The sequence below is a fragment of the Phyllosticta citribraziliensis genome, assembly GCF_038025025.1.
Source record: "Phyllosticta citribraziliensis strain CPC 17464 chromosome Unknown J3D65scaffold_6, whole genome shotgun sequence".
Classification (NCBI taxonomy): domain Eukaryota; kingdom Fungi; phylum Ascomycota; class Dothideomycetes; order Botryosphaeriales; family Phyllostictaceae; genus Phyllosticta; species Phyllosticta citribraziliensis.
Genome location: NW_027117343.1, coordinates 611,413 through 625,633, shown reverse-complemented (window position 1 = coordinate 625,633; position 14,221 = coordinate 611,413). Strand labels below are relative to the sequence as shown.

Here is a 14,221-nt window from a genome sequence, read left to right as displayed (position 1 = left end):
CTCCTGCCTCCGCACATCGAGGTCTGGACACCGCCGCATCGTCTCAAGCAATCTATGGCACTTACACAAGCTGCCCGCCCTTGAAGTTGGGCTATGCCTTGGCGTTATCATTCAACTCGCTTGGAATCTTGAGACAGCCATCTTATATCCTGTTCGATTCAGGTGGGTGATGACGATAGTCTCTTTTCTTCTTGGATTCTAGGTTTTTGGATGGCTGCGCAGCACGTCTGTTGTTTGTCTTGCAACCTCCCCTCCCCCTCCCACCCCTCTCGTCTGTCTACTTCACTACTCGTGTTGTGCAGCCACCACTTTTGTGGCTTGGTTTGACTTGTGGACGAGCTTGTTTCTGATTCGACATAACGGCTGTGCCCCTGTCCAGCATACACACGGTTGTGATTTGTGAGTTTGGAGTTTCGCGCTGCCGCAATCGCTGAGCGGTATTTGTCTGCACACATGGAGTAGACACGAGAGGGCAAAGCATCATGTTTGCCGGAGGAGTACAAAAGGGTGCCGAGCGGCCGCTCTGGACGAGAAGAAAGATCGCTGACTCGCTGAAATTTTGCCTCGTTTCGTTCGTACTTTGTCCTGCTCCACAGCTAAGCAGTCAAATTCAACCACTTCAGCCTTTTACGGTTGTTCTCAATGTCGATGGCGCATTCTCAGCAGGATTGCTCCCTGGCGCAAAGCATGCGGCGTCTCTGCCTGTCCCGCGACGTCAAGGAGAAAGATGCGCCGACGACGACCAACTCGACGCCCCTATTGTACCGCCCCGACACGTCGCAGTTCACGTACGACACCGTCTCCGTCTGGCGCGTCTGCTTCTACAAACCGCTGCCACCAGGCGCCGCAGAGGGTACCGAGCGCTGCAGGCTGCACAGCAAGTGGCGGCAACGGCAACTCATGCCGCTGGTGTTCGACGCGCTGGGCATCGAGCCCGACTGCCACTGGACAAACGGCTGCGATCGAATCTTCTCGGTTCCGGAGTGGTCCTTGGACAAGAAGGACGCGGCGTCTGAGGACCGTGCTGACTTTGAGCTCCACGCGCCGACGGGTGCCGGTGGTCGTTTCGGCGTCGTGGTCGAGTTGGTTGACAAAGACATGGCCGTGCCGCGTGCTCTTCCGGTGGGTTCCTCAGCCGCGTCGTTGACTGCGGATCAGTTTCGTTTTCTGGAGTGCGCTATGCAGGCGTTTGCGAGGGCGCAGGTGTGGAAGGCGAAGAAGAATGGAGTCGAAGGGTGGTGCTTGGTGGGCAAGAATCAGTACTTTGACGCGACTCCCGAGCATGTGTTGAATTAAAGGTCCTTCCAGGTCCGCCGTGGTGTAGCCGTTTCTTTTACGCGCGCCGGTTGTCTCTTGAAGCTCACGCCCCTTTCACGCACTTTTCTCGCTGAAGGCAGTTTTTCCAAGTTCGTTGAAAGCCTCGCGTCTCGGGATGACAAGGACACCATTCCCAATGATGTCATGGAGCTGATTGAGAAGGTTTGCTCCCACATCAAAGTGCGATACAATTACCTTGGGGCTGGCCAACGAAAGGAGGATGGTGAGAGTTGCCAGCCAAAGATACTGGACGGATTCGACATCCATGTGGAAGGCAAGCTGCGTCGCATCTGCGCCTTTGGTAGCAATGCCGAGGACACCAAGTTTCGTTGTGCGCCTAGGACATCTGGTGGTCAGTCGGAGCTGTTGAGTGTGAAGGGACACTTTGAGAATCGTAAGTACATGCCTATCCCGGTGAACCCAAGAAGTTGGTGCAACAGCCACAGCAGCAACATGTTCACTGCTCGTTTTCGACAGTTGAGTCCTCCTATGACTGCGGGTCCAGACTGACGTGAAATTGCAGACGTCTTTCCGGGTACCAGACTTCGCTACCCCAAATGGCCCCTCGCCAACACCGGCACCATTGAAAAGCCGACGTGGATTCCACTTGAGCTGCTCTGGATAGAGACGGATCAGCCAATCGACGAGCTGCCCGAGCAACTCCCCGTCGCTGTGAGCAGGCTGTTCTCCGAGAAGCATGCAGAGAATGTCGGAAGCTGCGACGAGAACTCTTTCGGCGACTTGCTCAAGCTCGATCAGGTAAACGTATGAATCAAACGCTTCGGATTTCCAAGAGTGAAAGCTGACTTTCGAAGGACCGATTCGGGATCAAGATCAAGAAGGTTCAAATGGAGCAGGCCGTAGTCCCAGATCCGCCAAAGACGCCCCAGAGCAGCGTCCAGCGAATCTGTGGATCCCAAGACATGCTCCTTCTGCATGTCGGGAAAGAATGCGACTGGGACTGCAGAGCCATGTTTCGCAAATTCTTCGGCGCTCTTCAGAAGTATGGTGCGTTGAAGAGCGACAGCGTCGACTTACCTCCATGCATCCACACTACTCCATCTCGTCTTGGCCAAGCGGAGCTTTCTCGACTGCTGAAGCCACCCAACAAGCAAGCGAACAAAACGCTGCTCATTGCCTGCCTGTCCGGCGAGAAGCAGGAGCGAGACCGGGCTTATCGGGAAATCAAGGCGTGGGGAGACACCGAGAATGTTCCAACCCTCGTCGTGCAGGCGCAAAAGTTCCGCGACAGCATGAATCTGTGGTCACCGGATTTGTCCAAGGATTCGGACAAGAAGAAGAGGGCTGCTGTCGGTTATGTCAAGTCGGTGTCCAAAAAGGTCCTCGCAAGGTGCGGGCGCGATTCGGTGGCTACTCAAAAGACGTCAAAGAGGCTTGTCAATGGCGGAGTCTCCCTTGGTGGCAAGTTGAATGGCGTTGAGAAGGAAGTTGATGTTCCAGATTTGAAGTTGCTTTGAGCGATCACCAGGGTTTGGCAGCGGAGGCGTAGGTAGAGCTTGTTTTTCATGAAGCTGATTGAAGAAATGTGGCAAATGTCTTCGACGAGGAACAGGGCCTCATGAAAGCAATGGAGTATTTCATGAATTGTCTGCATGGAAAGTTGAGTGCTGTAATTTGCCGTGAACCCGATTCTGATGGACGGCATGAACTCAAACCCGTCTTGCATCGCTGTGTTGGAACTGCATCACATTGTTCACCAAATCAAAGCTCAGCAACTGAGCTTTGTGTGTAGACGAAGGAGTGGAAGGTAAAGAGTTTGGGAGGGAGGACAGGCCTGCGAAAATGGATACCTTAGGTGGGCGATTTGGCTACACGTGATGTCTGACTAAGCAGCGTAGCTCCGTCGGGGAGGCGCGCATCATGGCATAGCTCCGACCTGACGGCAACATCATCATCCAGCTCGACGAACGCATCGCGCACCACATCAACCCCACCTCAATCTCTTGCATCTCTCGCCAACGCCCTCTTGCTCACCGACCCTCGACCGTCACTGTCTTATCCCAAAGCTTCACCCGCCAACATGTCCGGTGAAGTCCTCAGAGCCGAGAAGGACTTCTCGAAGGAAGTCGACGCGGCGATTCCAGAGGCTGAGACGCTCGCGCAGGTCGGTCTTTTGCGCACCAAACACAGAGCCGGCGTGCTAATGCATAGAGTAGACAAACCTGCAAGCGGCAATCGAGAAGCTGCTCGCGCTGGAGAAGCAGACTCGCCAAGTACGCCGATATTCTCCACTTCCTCTCGCATCCTCGTGCTCACGATAATCAGGCATCCGACCTCGCATCTACCTCCCGCATCATCGTCACCATCGTCACACTATGCAAAACCAAAGCAAACTGGAGCCTCTTGAACGAGCAGGTTCTGCTCCTGTCCAAGAAGCATGGTCAACTCAAGCAGGCCATCACGAAGATGGTCCAGGTGGTCATGAGCTTCTTGGAGGACACTCCCAACCTGGAGACCAAGCTTTCGGTGATTGAGACTTTGAGGACGGTTACGGAGGGCAAGGTAAACAGCTTCAGTCTTCACACATGGGGAGCGCTAATGTTTGGAATCAGATCTTCGTCGAGGTTGAGCGCGCGAGGGTGACCCGCATTCTCTCGGACATCAAGAAGCAGCAAGGCGATATCAAATCGGCAACGGACATTCTGTGCGAGCTGCAAGTCGAGACATTTGGTTCGATGACGCGAAGGGAGAAGACCGAGTTCATCCTGGAGCAGGTGGCACTGTGCATCGAGAAGGGAGACTGGACGTCGGCTGGCATTCTGAGCCGGAAGATCAGCACAAGATACTTTGCCAGGAAGCCGAAGAAGACTCCGGAACAACTCGAGAAAGAGAAGAAGGAACGGGAGGAGGCTGAGAAGAACCGAAGTGTGGACGATCCTCCTGTCGAACCGGAGGATGACGTGACGGACCTCAAGCTGCGCTACTACGAGCAGCAGATCTTGTTGTCCAAGCACGATGACAAGTACCTCGAGGCGTGCAAGCACTACAGACAGGTCCTGGACACGGAGGCTGTGGAGGAGGACCCCGAGAAGCTGAAGGCTGTGAGTAAACGGACTTTTACAAACGCTCATCACTAACATTGGCAGGTGCTTCAACGCGTCATTTACTTTGTCATCCTCGCGCCCCACGACAACGAACAGTCAGATCTTCTTCACCGCATCTTCAAAGACTCCCGCAACGCTCAGATTCCCTCAGAGGCTCAACTTCTGAAGCTTTTCACCATTCCGGAGCTGATGAGGTGGCCGATCATTGAGCAGCAATTTGGCAAGCACCTGTGTTCCACCGACATTTTCGACGAGAAGCTTGGCCAGTCCACCGACCCCAAGGCAAATCAAAGATGGCAGGACTTGCGCAAGAGGGTGATCGAGCACAACGTGCGCGTCGTTGCCAAGTACTACACGCGCATCCAGATCCCCCGTCTTCGGGAGCTCCTCGACCTGAACGAGGACGAGACGGAGAAGTACATCAGTGACCTCGTCACGTCCAAGACAATCTATGCCAAGATTGACCGTCCGGCCAAGATTGTCAACTTTGCCAAGCCTCGCGATGCGGACGACGTTTTGAACGAGTGGAGCGGAAACATGAGGAGCTTGCTTGGCCTGCTTGAACGGATCGACCACCTCATTACCAAGGAGGAGATGATGGCCAGGATCCAGCCCACCAAGGTTGACAAGGGCAAGACGAGCAAGGTGCATTGAGCGCTTCCGCCAAAGTTGCTTGCAGTCAGCCATTCTGGAGTTCGGGCGGTGCATGGTGGTCACAAATAGATGCGCCAGGAATCATCTCTGCGAGGCTTTCAAGAGGCGATCCGCCCGTCGAGGGCAACTTGTAATGTACCCCCATAGAGTCAGCAATTCCAAAGCGCGATGTGAAAACCGTCTGAGTCATCTGGTGATCTTCCCAAGTCTATGTCTATCGCCGTTGTCTATGCTTGTTCTAGAAAGGCACGTCCATGTCCTCGACGCTCTCTTCTTTATTCGCACCTTCAGCCTCTGCCATGATCTCCCTAATGAAGCCGACCAGTGCGCTAACGGGTTGCTTCTGACTGGGCAAGAAGTGTCCACCCGGGTGGTATACAACTCGGCCCTCTTTCTTCTCGCATGCGTCGACTAACCGCAAGCTCCGAGTCTCCTCTACCACGGTGTCCAGGCTTCCAATGAAATGCAGCATTGGAGTCTTGATCTTGGGTTCGTAGAAAGCCTGGTAGAGCTCATTGGCAGCAGGTGCAAAACCAGAGTAGCTCACGGCGAATTTGAGTGGCGGATGCACGCCTTCAATGGCCTGAGGATACGGCATTCCGCCTTTTTCCTGTGCCTTTTCAAAAGCGACCTTTCTCTCTGGCTCGAGGACGGACGCCAGCATGCCTGCCGCGGCACCGCCTTGCGAGAAGCCAATCACTCCATCAAACGGGCCCTCCTCCTTGAGTACCTCAGCGAGCTTTGCGAATCCCGTCTCGAGGCCCTCGTACGAGAATCCCTCTCCTTCGACTTTGCCGTTGGCCTGTTCCACCTTGTCTTTGCGCACCCACCACGCGTACGCCTCGGGTTCTTCCTCTTCGGCCTCGTCAGCCTTGACGCCGTCGGTGTCAAAGGTGGGGATTTGAGCGCGCGAGAGCTTGATAGGAGCGGTGGGGTACGAGAGCGTCAGGCCGGCGGGGAAGGCTTTGGAGAGGCTTTTCTCGAGGGCGCGCGTCTTGTTCCGGAAGAGAGGGCCAGTTTGAGTGTAGCCATGGAGCATGAGAATCTTGATTGGCTTGGTGGGATTGCGCTGAGCCATTTCGGTGGTTTGGGTGTGGGCGATGGTGGACGAGTTTTGAGGAAAGTGGCCGCGGAGGAGATTGAGACGGGCGATGGACGTTTGCGCAGACCTTGCACGGGCGAGGAGCGGCCTTATTAAATTGTCACAAATCATCCAGAGCACAGCGAGGGAAGAGCTGCGAGTCACAGCTCCGACGGTGGCCGACATCAGACGATGCGTAGGGCTGGAGGCGGTGACGCAAGTGGGACGCCGTTTTGCCGTCTCCGCTGAAATTTCCCCAGCAAGCACCGCGACCACAGCTTCCTCTCCCAAATCAATCTCGAGATACCCGCGCCTCGCGCACCGCCTCTTCACCATGTTGTCTGAGCATTTCGTCGCTTCCATTTCCATTCCCAACAAGAAACCAGATACTTCTTCCGTTACCAAGGACGCCGGCATCTTCGTTTACGAGCACCAGCCTCTACTCGCGCAACGCCATGCGTTCAAGAAGAGTGCCGCCGCGGCCAATTGCGTCGCAGTGAGCAGGAGCCATATCTTTGCAGCGCAGGTGGATAAAGCGGTCGTGCATGTATATAATCGCGACAAGGGTAATCAAGAAGCTACGGTGCCTTTTCCGGAGAAGATTTCAAGTCTTGCGCTTGCTTTTGATGATACCATGCTGTGTCTGGGAACCGATGGCGGTAGAGTGATACTCTGGGAGGTAAATTTGTCGTTCAGTATTCGATGAGCCTGCAATGCTGATAACAAACTAGATTTGTACCGGCCGCCTCATCAATGGACCGCAAGCGCACCTTCAGCCCGTAACCTCCGTCGCCGTCGACCCAAGCTCCCACTTTTTGCTCTCCGCCTCTGCCGATTCCAACATCCACGTTTGGTCTCTCCCAAATCTTTCATCGTTCCTCGCGGGTCCGAATCCCTCACCCGTTCACACTCTCTCCAACCACCGTGGTGCAATCACCGCTTTGGCCATTGGACACAGCAGCTCCGCCGCCAACACTGTCGTGTCTGCTTCGAAAGACAATACCGCAATAGTCTGGGACTACAAGAAAAACGCGCTGCTGGCCACATATCTGTTGGGAGATACGCCTCTCGCCCTCGCTCTGGACCCCGCGGACCGTGGATTCTTCGCGACGTATGAGGATGGAAGCTTACAGTATATCGATTTCTACGCCCAAGCCGACAATGAACCCACGCTGGGCGCAACCGATTCCCTGCGCAACCCAGAAACATCATACACACCCATAACCCCTCCATCGAGTAGCAGACGGCCGTCGGATCTGGGGCTAGGTCTTGGGGCTGGCCTGAGCATAACACTGAGCTGGGATGGCACTGTCGTTCTCACAGGTCACTCCAGCGGGAAAGTTGTCAAGTGGTCTGCAAGCGGGGGCTCAAGTTCGCATGGAATGGCAACTCTACCTGGACCAGTTACGAATCTTTCGTTTACTGCTCCCAGCGGATTTTCCTCGGACTCGGAAGAAGAGAAATTCAAAATCCATGCGATAGTGAAACCTAGGCTGGATCTCAGAGGCAAGATATCAGAGGGCGAGGTTGTGTCGCCCGCGCCGCAGAATTACACACTTAGCGCGCAACTGGTTGGCAATCTTTCGATCCCGAGGGTCTCTGCATTCGAGTCGCCACGCAAAGGACAAAAGAGCGCATTTGAGGAAGCTCTCACTCATGTTTCGTTTCCTCCTGATTTCCTCGAACAGTCACTAGCGGAGCTGGCTACATTTACAAACTCTGCTTCTGGTGTTTCTACCGTTGCAGTCTCCGAGCCGAAACCTGTTTCCACCGAGGAGGACTTCATGGCAATCGACTCTGGCGCCTCGAACGGAAATCAAGACTTGGAGCAGCAAAATGCCGAGCTCAAGAAGCAGGTCGCGGCGCTGCAGAGCATGCAAACAGCGAAAAGCAAGCAAATAGCCGACTTGAAGGAGGAAAAGAAAAAGTGGCAGGCCTCCACTAACGAAGCTGGTGGCGCTGCCAACAAGGACGATGACGAGGAGAAGAGGAGGCGGAAAGAACGAATGACGAGAGCGCTCAAGGGTTTTGGCGATGATTGAAGAGCTGGCGATAAAAGTTTTGTTTCAGCATGGCAATGGAGTTGAGGTCATGGTCACGGCGAATTTGGGATTGCATTAGAAAGAGGGGCATTGCCTTTCCAGGAGCATTCGGGGGTAATCGACAAGGTCGGACTGAAAATGGAAGAGAAATCCTCGATGAAAAAATGTCGGCCATCTTGCTCGCGCGACACCACAAACCTGGGGCTAAGCAGTTCAAAACCTTAAAAATTCGTCGGTGTCTTTTCCGGGCTCCTTCCTGTTTTGTCACGGTCCTTGCCACTCCTCCGATCCAAGGCGTCTTCTTCCACCAAGCCTTCCGCAAGCTCGCCACAAGCATTGCTTGCTTTTGATAACGGCTTGGAATACTTGGCTAACATGAACGTAGGGTTACAAGCGTAGAGTTGACCGCCTTGACCGGGGAAGGCCGACATTGCAACGCTGGACCTCATCCCACTTTGGTCGAGAACCACGAGCTTGCGATTGAGTGCTGCTTGTCGCTGGCTTTGAGACGTTCAGTATGCGGACTCTTCCGTGCCACACCTCTTGAGACTTTGGCCACACAGTGCGAAGGATACGAATGTCTTGGGCTCGGCGCGGCCAAGATGTCTTGATCAGAGCTTCGCATGTCACCCAAGCGTTATCGCGGGAAAACAACCCCAGATGCCGATCACGAACCAATCACGCACCGGCGACGACACTGCGAACTACACGAGTCGTCGCTTATCGAAGCCTCGCCGCAGTAGAACCATGCTCGCAAGCCAGAATCGTTAGAAAGGCCGTCGCCGTTCAGCGTTGCGGTTGCAAGTCCTCGCAGCGGATATCTACCTTATCGCCAGCCAGAATGTCACCATTTTTTGCGGCCGCCGCGCGGCGAATTTCGGCTTCTCCGTATAACATGCTGCCCCAGTCTCGTGGGGGGAGTTGGTAGCTGTCGCCGCTTTGCCTCTCCCGTTATTGGGAGCATTCGACCCTACGCAGTCCGCCCAACATGTCCGTCAGCAGCACGGAGATGCCGCAGCCAGTCGACGAGAAGAAGGAGCCCGTCGTCGCCGGGCAGGAGAAAGACGCCGAACATGGCCATTTGCAAGAGTTGGAGGTGGACGTCGCAGAGGTGCTGCGAGCGGATGGGGAGAAGCTGGACGACATCGACTCCAATCACTCGCCCTACCCCGAAGTCCGCTCTGTGGTTCCCGAGGTAGACGATACTTCGATGCCCGTATCAACGCTGCGTGCTTGGGTGATTGGATTCGTCTTTACCATGCTGGGATCCGGCATCAACAACTTCTTTTCGCTGCGGTATCCCTCTGTCAAGATTGTCGCCCTCGTCGCCGAGTTGTTGGCGTACCCCTGCGGAGTCTTCCTGGCCCAAGTGCTTCCCCTCTGGACCGTGGATCTCGGTCGGCTTGGAAAATGGACAATCAACCCAGACCGACACTTCAACATCAAGGAACACACGTTGATCACAATCATGTCCAACGTCTCCATCGGATTCGGCAGTGCGGATGGCACGAGCATCATTCAGGCCGCGACAAAGTTCTACGGCTTCAAGCTATCCGCCGGCTTCAGTGTGCTGGTTGTCCTCTGCACACAACTGCTGGGTTTTGGCGTCGCCGGCTTGTCGGCCCCTTGGACTGTTGAGCCCGCAAACATCATCTGGCCGGGCAGTCTGGCGATATGCGCGCTGTTGACGACGCTGCACTCGCGCGCCAACGCCCTGGCTAACGGCTGGATAATCACGCGTCTGCGCTTCTTCATGTACGTCCTGGCCGGCGCGTTCTGCTTCTACTGGTTCCCGGGCCTCATCTGGGTCGGGCTGTCCTACTTCACGTGGGTCTGCTGGATCGCGCCGCGCAACAAGGTCGTCAACCACGTCTTCGGCATGCAGACGGGCCTCGGACTGTCGCCCATCACGTTTGACTGGACGCAAATAGCATACAACACGAACCCGCTGCTGTCGCCGTCGTGGGCAGCCCTCAACGTCCTAGGTGGCTTCGTCGCCGCCTTCTGGATCATCGTCCCGGCAATCTACTACACCAACACCTGGTTTACCGGCTACCTGCCGCTGATGACGGCTGAGGTGTACGACCGCTTCGGCGACACGTACAACACGACCAAGGTCCTGACGCCGGACGGCTCGTTCAACGCGACCATGTACCAAGACTACTCGCCGCCGTACCTGGGCGCGTCGTTCGCCTTCGTCTACGGCCTGTCCTTCGCCTCCATCACGTCGGTCCTCGTTCACGTCGGCCTGTGGCACGGCAAGGACATCTGGCGCACGCTGCGCGGCGGCGGCAGCAGCCAAAACAACGACATCCACGCGCGCCTGATGCGCTCGTACGCGAAGACACCGTGGTGGTACTACGCGGCCATCACGGTCGTCACCATCGCCATGTCGATCGCCATGGTCGAGGCGTACGACACGCTGCTGCCCGTCTACGGCGTGTTCCTGGCGCTGCTCATCCCGGCGCTGTACCTCATCCCGTGCGCCATCATCCAGGGCATCACGAATGTCGACGCGCAGCAGCTCAACGTGCTCTCCGAGTTTATTGGCGGCTACATGTTTCAGGGGAAGCCGCTGGCCAATATGATTTTCAAGATGCTGAGCCAGGATGTCGTTACGCAGGGCATCTTTTTTTGTCAGGAGTGAGTTTTTCTATTTCTCTTCCCCCTTCCCCTTCAGCTCCACCCCCTATCATCATCTCTCCATCCCAACATCTACAATCCACTCCTCACTAACATCCCCAAGCATGAAACTAGGCCACTACATGAAACTGGCCCCGCGCCTCGTCTTCACCGCCCAAGGCCTGGCCACCGTCCTCGGCGCGCTGACCCAAGTCGGCGTGACGTCGTGGATGCTGGGCAACATCCACGACATCTGCTCGACGGACCAGCCGAGCGGCTTCACGTGCCCGAACGGGCGCACGGTGGCGTCGTCGTCGGTCATCTGGGGGCTGATCGGGCCGGCGCGGCTGTACAGCGTGGGCAAGATATACTCGGGCTTGCTGCACTTCTTCTGGATCGGCCTGCTGATGCCGGTCGTGACGTGGGCGCTGTGGAAGAAGACGGGGAGGGAGTTTTACAGGAAGGTCAACTGGCCGTTGGTATGTCGTCCTTCTCTCCTTCGTCGTTTCGTGTGCGTCGGCAGAATGTCTGGCTAACCTCCTCTCTCCGCAGATCTTCGTCGGCACGTACAACGTGCCCCCGGCCACGGGCATCAACTACTCCTCCTGGGCGCTGGTGAACTACATCTTCAACGCGCACCTGCGCCGCAAGTTCTTCGCCTGGTGGACCAAGTACAACTACGTGCTGGCCGCCGCGCTGGACACGGGCACGGCGCTGGCCGGCATCGTCATCTTCTTCTGCGTCAGCTACCCGGGCGCCGTGTTCCCGGACTGGTGGGGCAATACCGTGTATCTGAATACGGACGATGCCGATGGCACGCCGTGGCTGAGCATGCCGGCGCAGGGCTGGTTTGGGTTGCAGAATGGGACGTGGGTTTAGTTTGGGCGTGCGGGAGGGGAGGGGAGGGTGGTGAGGGGGCTTGACTATATGATGTGATATGAATGCCGTATTTGAAGATAGGCTTCGCATGTACCTTGCCGTGCGTACACCGTGCCCCTGTCCTTCTTTCTCTGGTTTTAAGTTCACTGCCAACACGATGGCGAGGAGCCTCATCCTTCCAAGCAACCGAACCATCCTTGAAGCAGACACACACCAACGACAACAACGAACGAACGGACGGACGGGCAACAAATAGATGTGAGCAGCATGCAGTGCTGTGCCAAGACGAGCCGCGTGAGGACAGGCAGGTGAGATATGTGGGATGATCTGTGTGACCACAGCGAATGAGATAGTAGGGAGTTGGGAAGGTAGACGGATAGAGGGACAGTCGGGTAGATGGGTAGGATTGGTCGATAAGAGGCAGCAAACTCCATTCTTACGCTATGCACGCTCGCACGCTCACTGTCGCCAAGTGCTAGCCAGCCAGTCAACCAAACAACCTCCCTGCCTACGTACGCCTCACGCCCACCCATCCATTGGTCCACCGCACTCCAATCCGCAATGGACTGACCAGACAGGCAAAAGTCAATGGGGAGCAAACGTTTTTTACGCCCGCTAGCTAGCTATCCGCAGTGCCACACCTAGCGAGCGAGCGAGCGGTCTGCTTTTCAGCAACAGCAGCTGTGAAGAGAAGCAACGCATTAAGTGCGAATGCCATCGTGTAGCTACTACAATCCGACGGGGTGGTAATGGTGGTAGTGTGTAGGTGGGGCAAATCATCCAGATCGCTAAAAGAACAGCAGCCAGGGAGACGAGACGGGAGACGAATGAGAATGTCGCGCGCGCGCAAAAAAGCGGTAGGTACGGTAGCCGGAAACAAAGCATGGTAACGGTCGTGGTACTGGTACTGGTGGCGGTGGCGGCAGAGATGGATGGTCCCAGGATGGATAGATAATCGCAAGCAACATACCACCTATGCGAAACGCCGGTCGCTTGTTGAACCCACAAGGCAGTGTGGCAAAAGTAGCAGAATAGACAGTGAAGAGAGAAAAAGGAAAAGCCATGATGCCCCGGGAAATAAAACACATTAGCTTGCAAGAGAAAAAGCCCATGTCGCTCGCTCCTTCGTTGCGCGTGCGCCCGTGCGCTAGAATGATCCGTGGAACAGAACCTCAGCTAGGTAGGAGAATCATGGCAGTCAGTCCGCGTTGGTGGGAAACGGTTCTTCTAGTCCGGCCTCATTCAGGATGGTCCAGCAAAAACTCCCATATGACGGACGCTTCTTGAAGCAGTGGAAATCCAGGCCTCGGGTTTCTTTTCCGGAAATTTTCAGGCGGCCGGTGCCAGACTGGAGGTCAAGCGTACGAAATCCGGAGTTTTTGAAGCATCCTGACGGATGGAGGCCCCCACGGAAGTATCCCAGATGTTCGGTCCAGTCCAGAAGAGGCCGACCAGCAGATTCGAGGCAATTCCAGCAGAATGCCAAGATGTGAGACGGTGGATTTTTTCCCAGTTTTCGCATGGCTACTGGCGACGGCGACGATCATTAGCTTGCGGCGGAGGCTGCGTCGGAGCTAAGATGGCACTGTCAGTCTATCAATTCAGTTTTCGTGTCTCGATGTTTGCAGCGCGCAAGGCAAACTTACTGCTTCTGCTGTCCGGGTAGTAGTACGGCTGGGATGTACTACACACAGGAAACTTAGCCAAATCCAATAAATCCGTGGGGATGTGGTCTTCCATGAAATACCTTGGCTGGGGTGGAGGGTAGACGCGCTCTGGCGGCGCCGAGGTTGACGGCGGATAGCCATATCTAGGAGAGTCCTGGTGGCCTGGGTAGTGAGGGTCCGGTTCCCTGGCAGAAGGTTGGCTGTAGCCATAGGCCGGGGCGGTCCTAACTTGGCCTTGTCCATATCCCGGGGCGGGCACATAGGGGGCTCCTTGCTGGGGGTATCCTGACTGGGGTTGTGCGTAGGTGTAGTCTCCTCCGTAGGAATTCTGGGCCGGGGCACGGTATCCAGCAGCGGCCGGGTGGTCGGCGTATCCTTGGGCAGGCGGGGCAGCGCCGTAGGAAGCATCCGGGCCAGGAGTGCTGGGGCCATAGTATTGCCTGGACTGGTGGGTTCTTGAGTCTTGATATGCAACTACAGGCTTGTCAGGGGGCTTGGACAACTTTGCGTCTCGCGCGTGTGGGCTACCTCGTCCCTGCTGGACCTCGGCACGCCAACGAGCCGAGTCTGTCTTGAGATCCTGAACCATTTGCTGGGGACGTCAGTGAAGGGAGGGGATGAAGAGAGGGAGGGGGGGGACTAACCGTCGTCAGGGTCCGGTAGGCGGTTATCCAGTAGCCTTCGACGCCCTGGATGCAAGTCAGATGGGTCGACGGACCGAGTGTCAAGGAAGCTAACCTCGAATTCATGGGTGCCAATTCCGGGCTTGACGAGGGCATCAGGGCCGAGGTAGCGCTGAATGTCGGCGGTGATGACTTCGCGAGCGATGCCGTCGCCGGGCTGGAACCACTGCCTCGTGGGCGTGGCGCGCGATATGGAGGATGGCATGGTCGG

At 56.1% G+C, this 14,221-nt stretch overlaps 6 protein-coding genes across 6 annotated transcripts; 4 read left to right on the top strand and 2 right to left on the bottom strand.

Annotated features, from left to right (window-relative positions):
- The first annotated feature begins 270 nt into the window (after nt 1–270).
- Nucleotides 271–3,085, top strand: J3D65DRAFT_658455 (uncharacterized protein). Its single transcript, XM_066802545.1, has 4 exons — nt 271–1,245; nt 1,309–1,711; nt 1,841–2,076; nt 2,133–3,085. The coding sequence occupies exons 1-4, from the start codon at nt 643–645 to the stop codon at nt 2,793–2,795; spliced, it is 1,905 nt and encodes a 634-aa protein (XP_066655128.1). The 5' UTR covers nt 271–642; the 3' UTR covers nt 2,796–3,085.
- Nucleotides 3,086–3,223: 138 nt separating this feature from the next.
- Nucleotides 3,224–5,246, top strand: J3D65DRAFT_623959 (PCI domain-containing protein). Its single transcript, XM_066800205.1, has 5 exons — nt 3,224–3,442; nt 3,495–3,551; nt 3,604–3,840; nt 3,891–4,379; nt 4,425–5,246. The coding sequence occupies exons 1-5, from the start codon at nt 3,359–3,361 to the stop codon at nt 5,034–5,036; spliced, it is 1,479 nt and encodes a 492-aa protein (XP_066655127.1). The 5' UTR covers nt 3,224–3,358; the 3' UTR covers nt 5,037–5,246.
- J3D65DRAFT_623957 (serine hydrolase-domain-containing protein) lies at nt 5,124–6,259 on the bottom strand. The gene has a single exon (XM_066800204.1). The coding sequence runs from the start codon at nt 6,247–6,249 to the stop codon at nt 5,275–5,277; it is 975 nt and encodes a 324-aa protein (XP_066655126.1). The 5' UTR covers nt 6,250–6,259; the 3' UTR covers nt 5,124–5,274.
- A 192-nt stretch (nt 6,260–6,451) lies between these two features.
- Nucleotides 6,452–8,159, top strand: J3D65DRAFT_553472 (WD domain-containing protein; the record flags this gene model as incomplete). The annotated part of the gene is made up of 2 exons (XM_066797135.1): nt 6,452–6,796; nt 6,849–8,159. The coding sequence occupies 2 exons, from the start codon at nt 6,452–6,454 to the stop codon at nt 8,157–8,159; spliced, it is 1,656 nt and encodes a 551-aa protein (XP_066655125.1).
- A 988-nt stretch (nt 8,160–9,147) lies between these two features.
- On the top strand, nt 9,148–11,660 carry J3D65DRAFT_645818 (small oligopeptide transporter, OPT family; the record flags this gene model as incomplete). The annotated part of the gene is made up of 3 exons (XM_066802234.1): nt 9,148–10,802; nt 10,906–11,260; nt 11,334–11,660. 3 exons carry the CDS (start codon nt 9,148–9,150, stop codon nt 11,658–11,660), a joined length of 2,337 nt encoding a protein of 778 aa, XP_066655124.1.
- Nucleotides 11,661–13,184: 1,524 nt separating this feature from the next.
- J3D65DRAFT_667675 (uncharacterized protein) lies at nt 13,185–14,215 on the bottom strand (the record flags this gene model as incomplete). The annotated part of the gene is made up of 4 exons (XM_066803046.1): nt 13,185–13,234; nt 13,307–13,919; nt 13,972–14,016; nt 14,066–14,215. The coding sequence occupies 4 exons, from the start codon at nt 14,213–14,215 to the stop codon at nt 13,185–13,187; spliced, it is 858 nt and encodes a 285-aa protein (XP_066655123.1).
- Nucleotides 14,216–14,221: the final 6 nt, after the last annotated feature.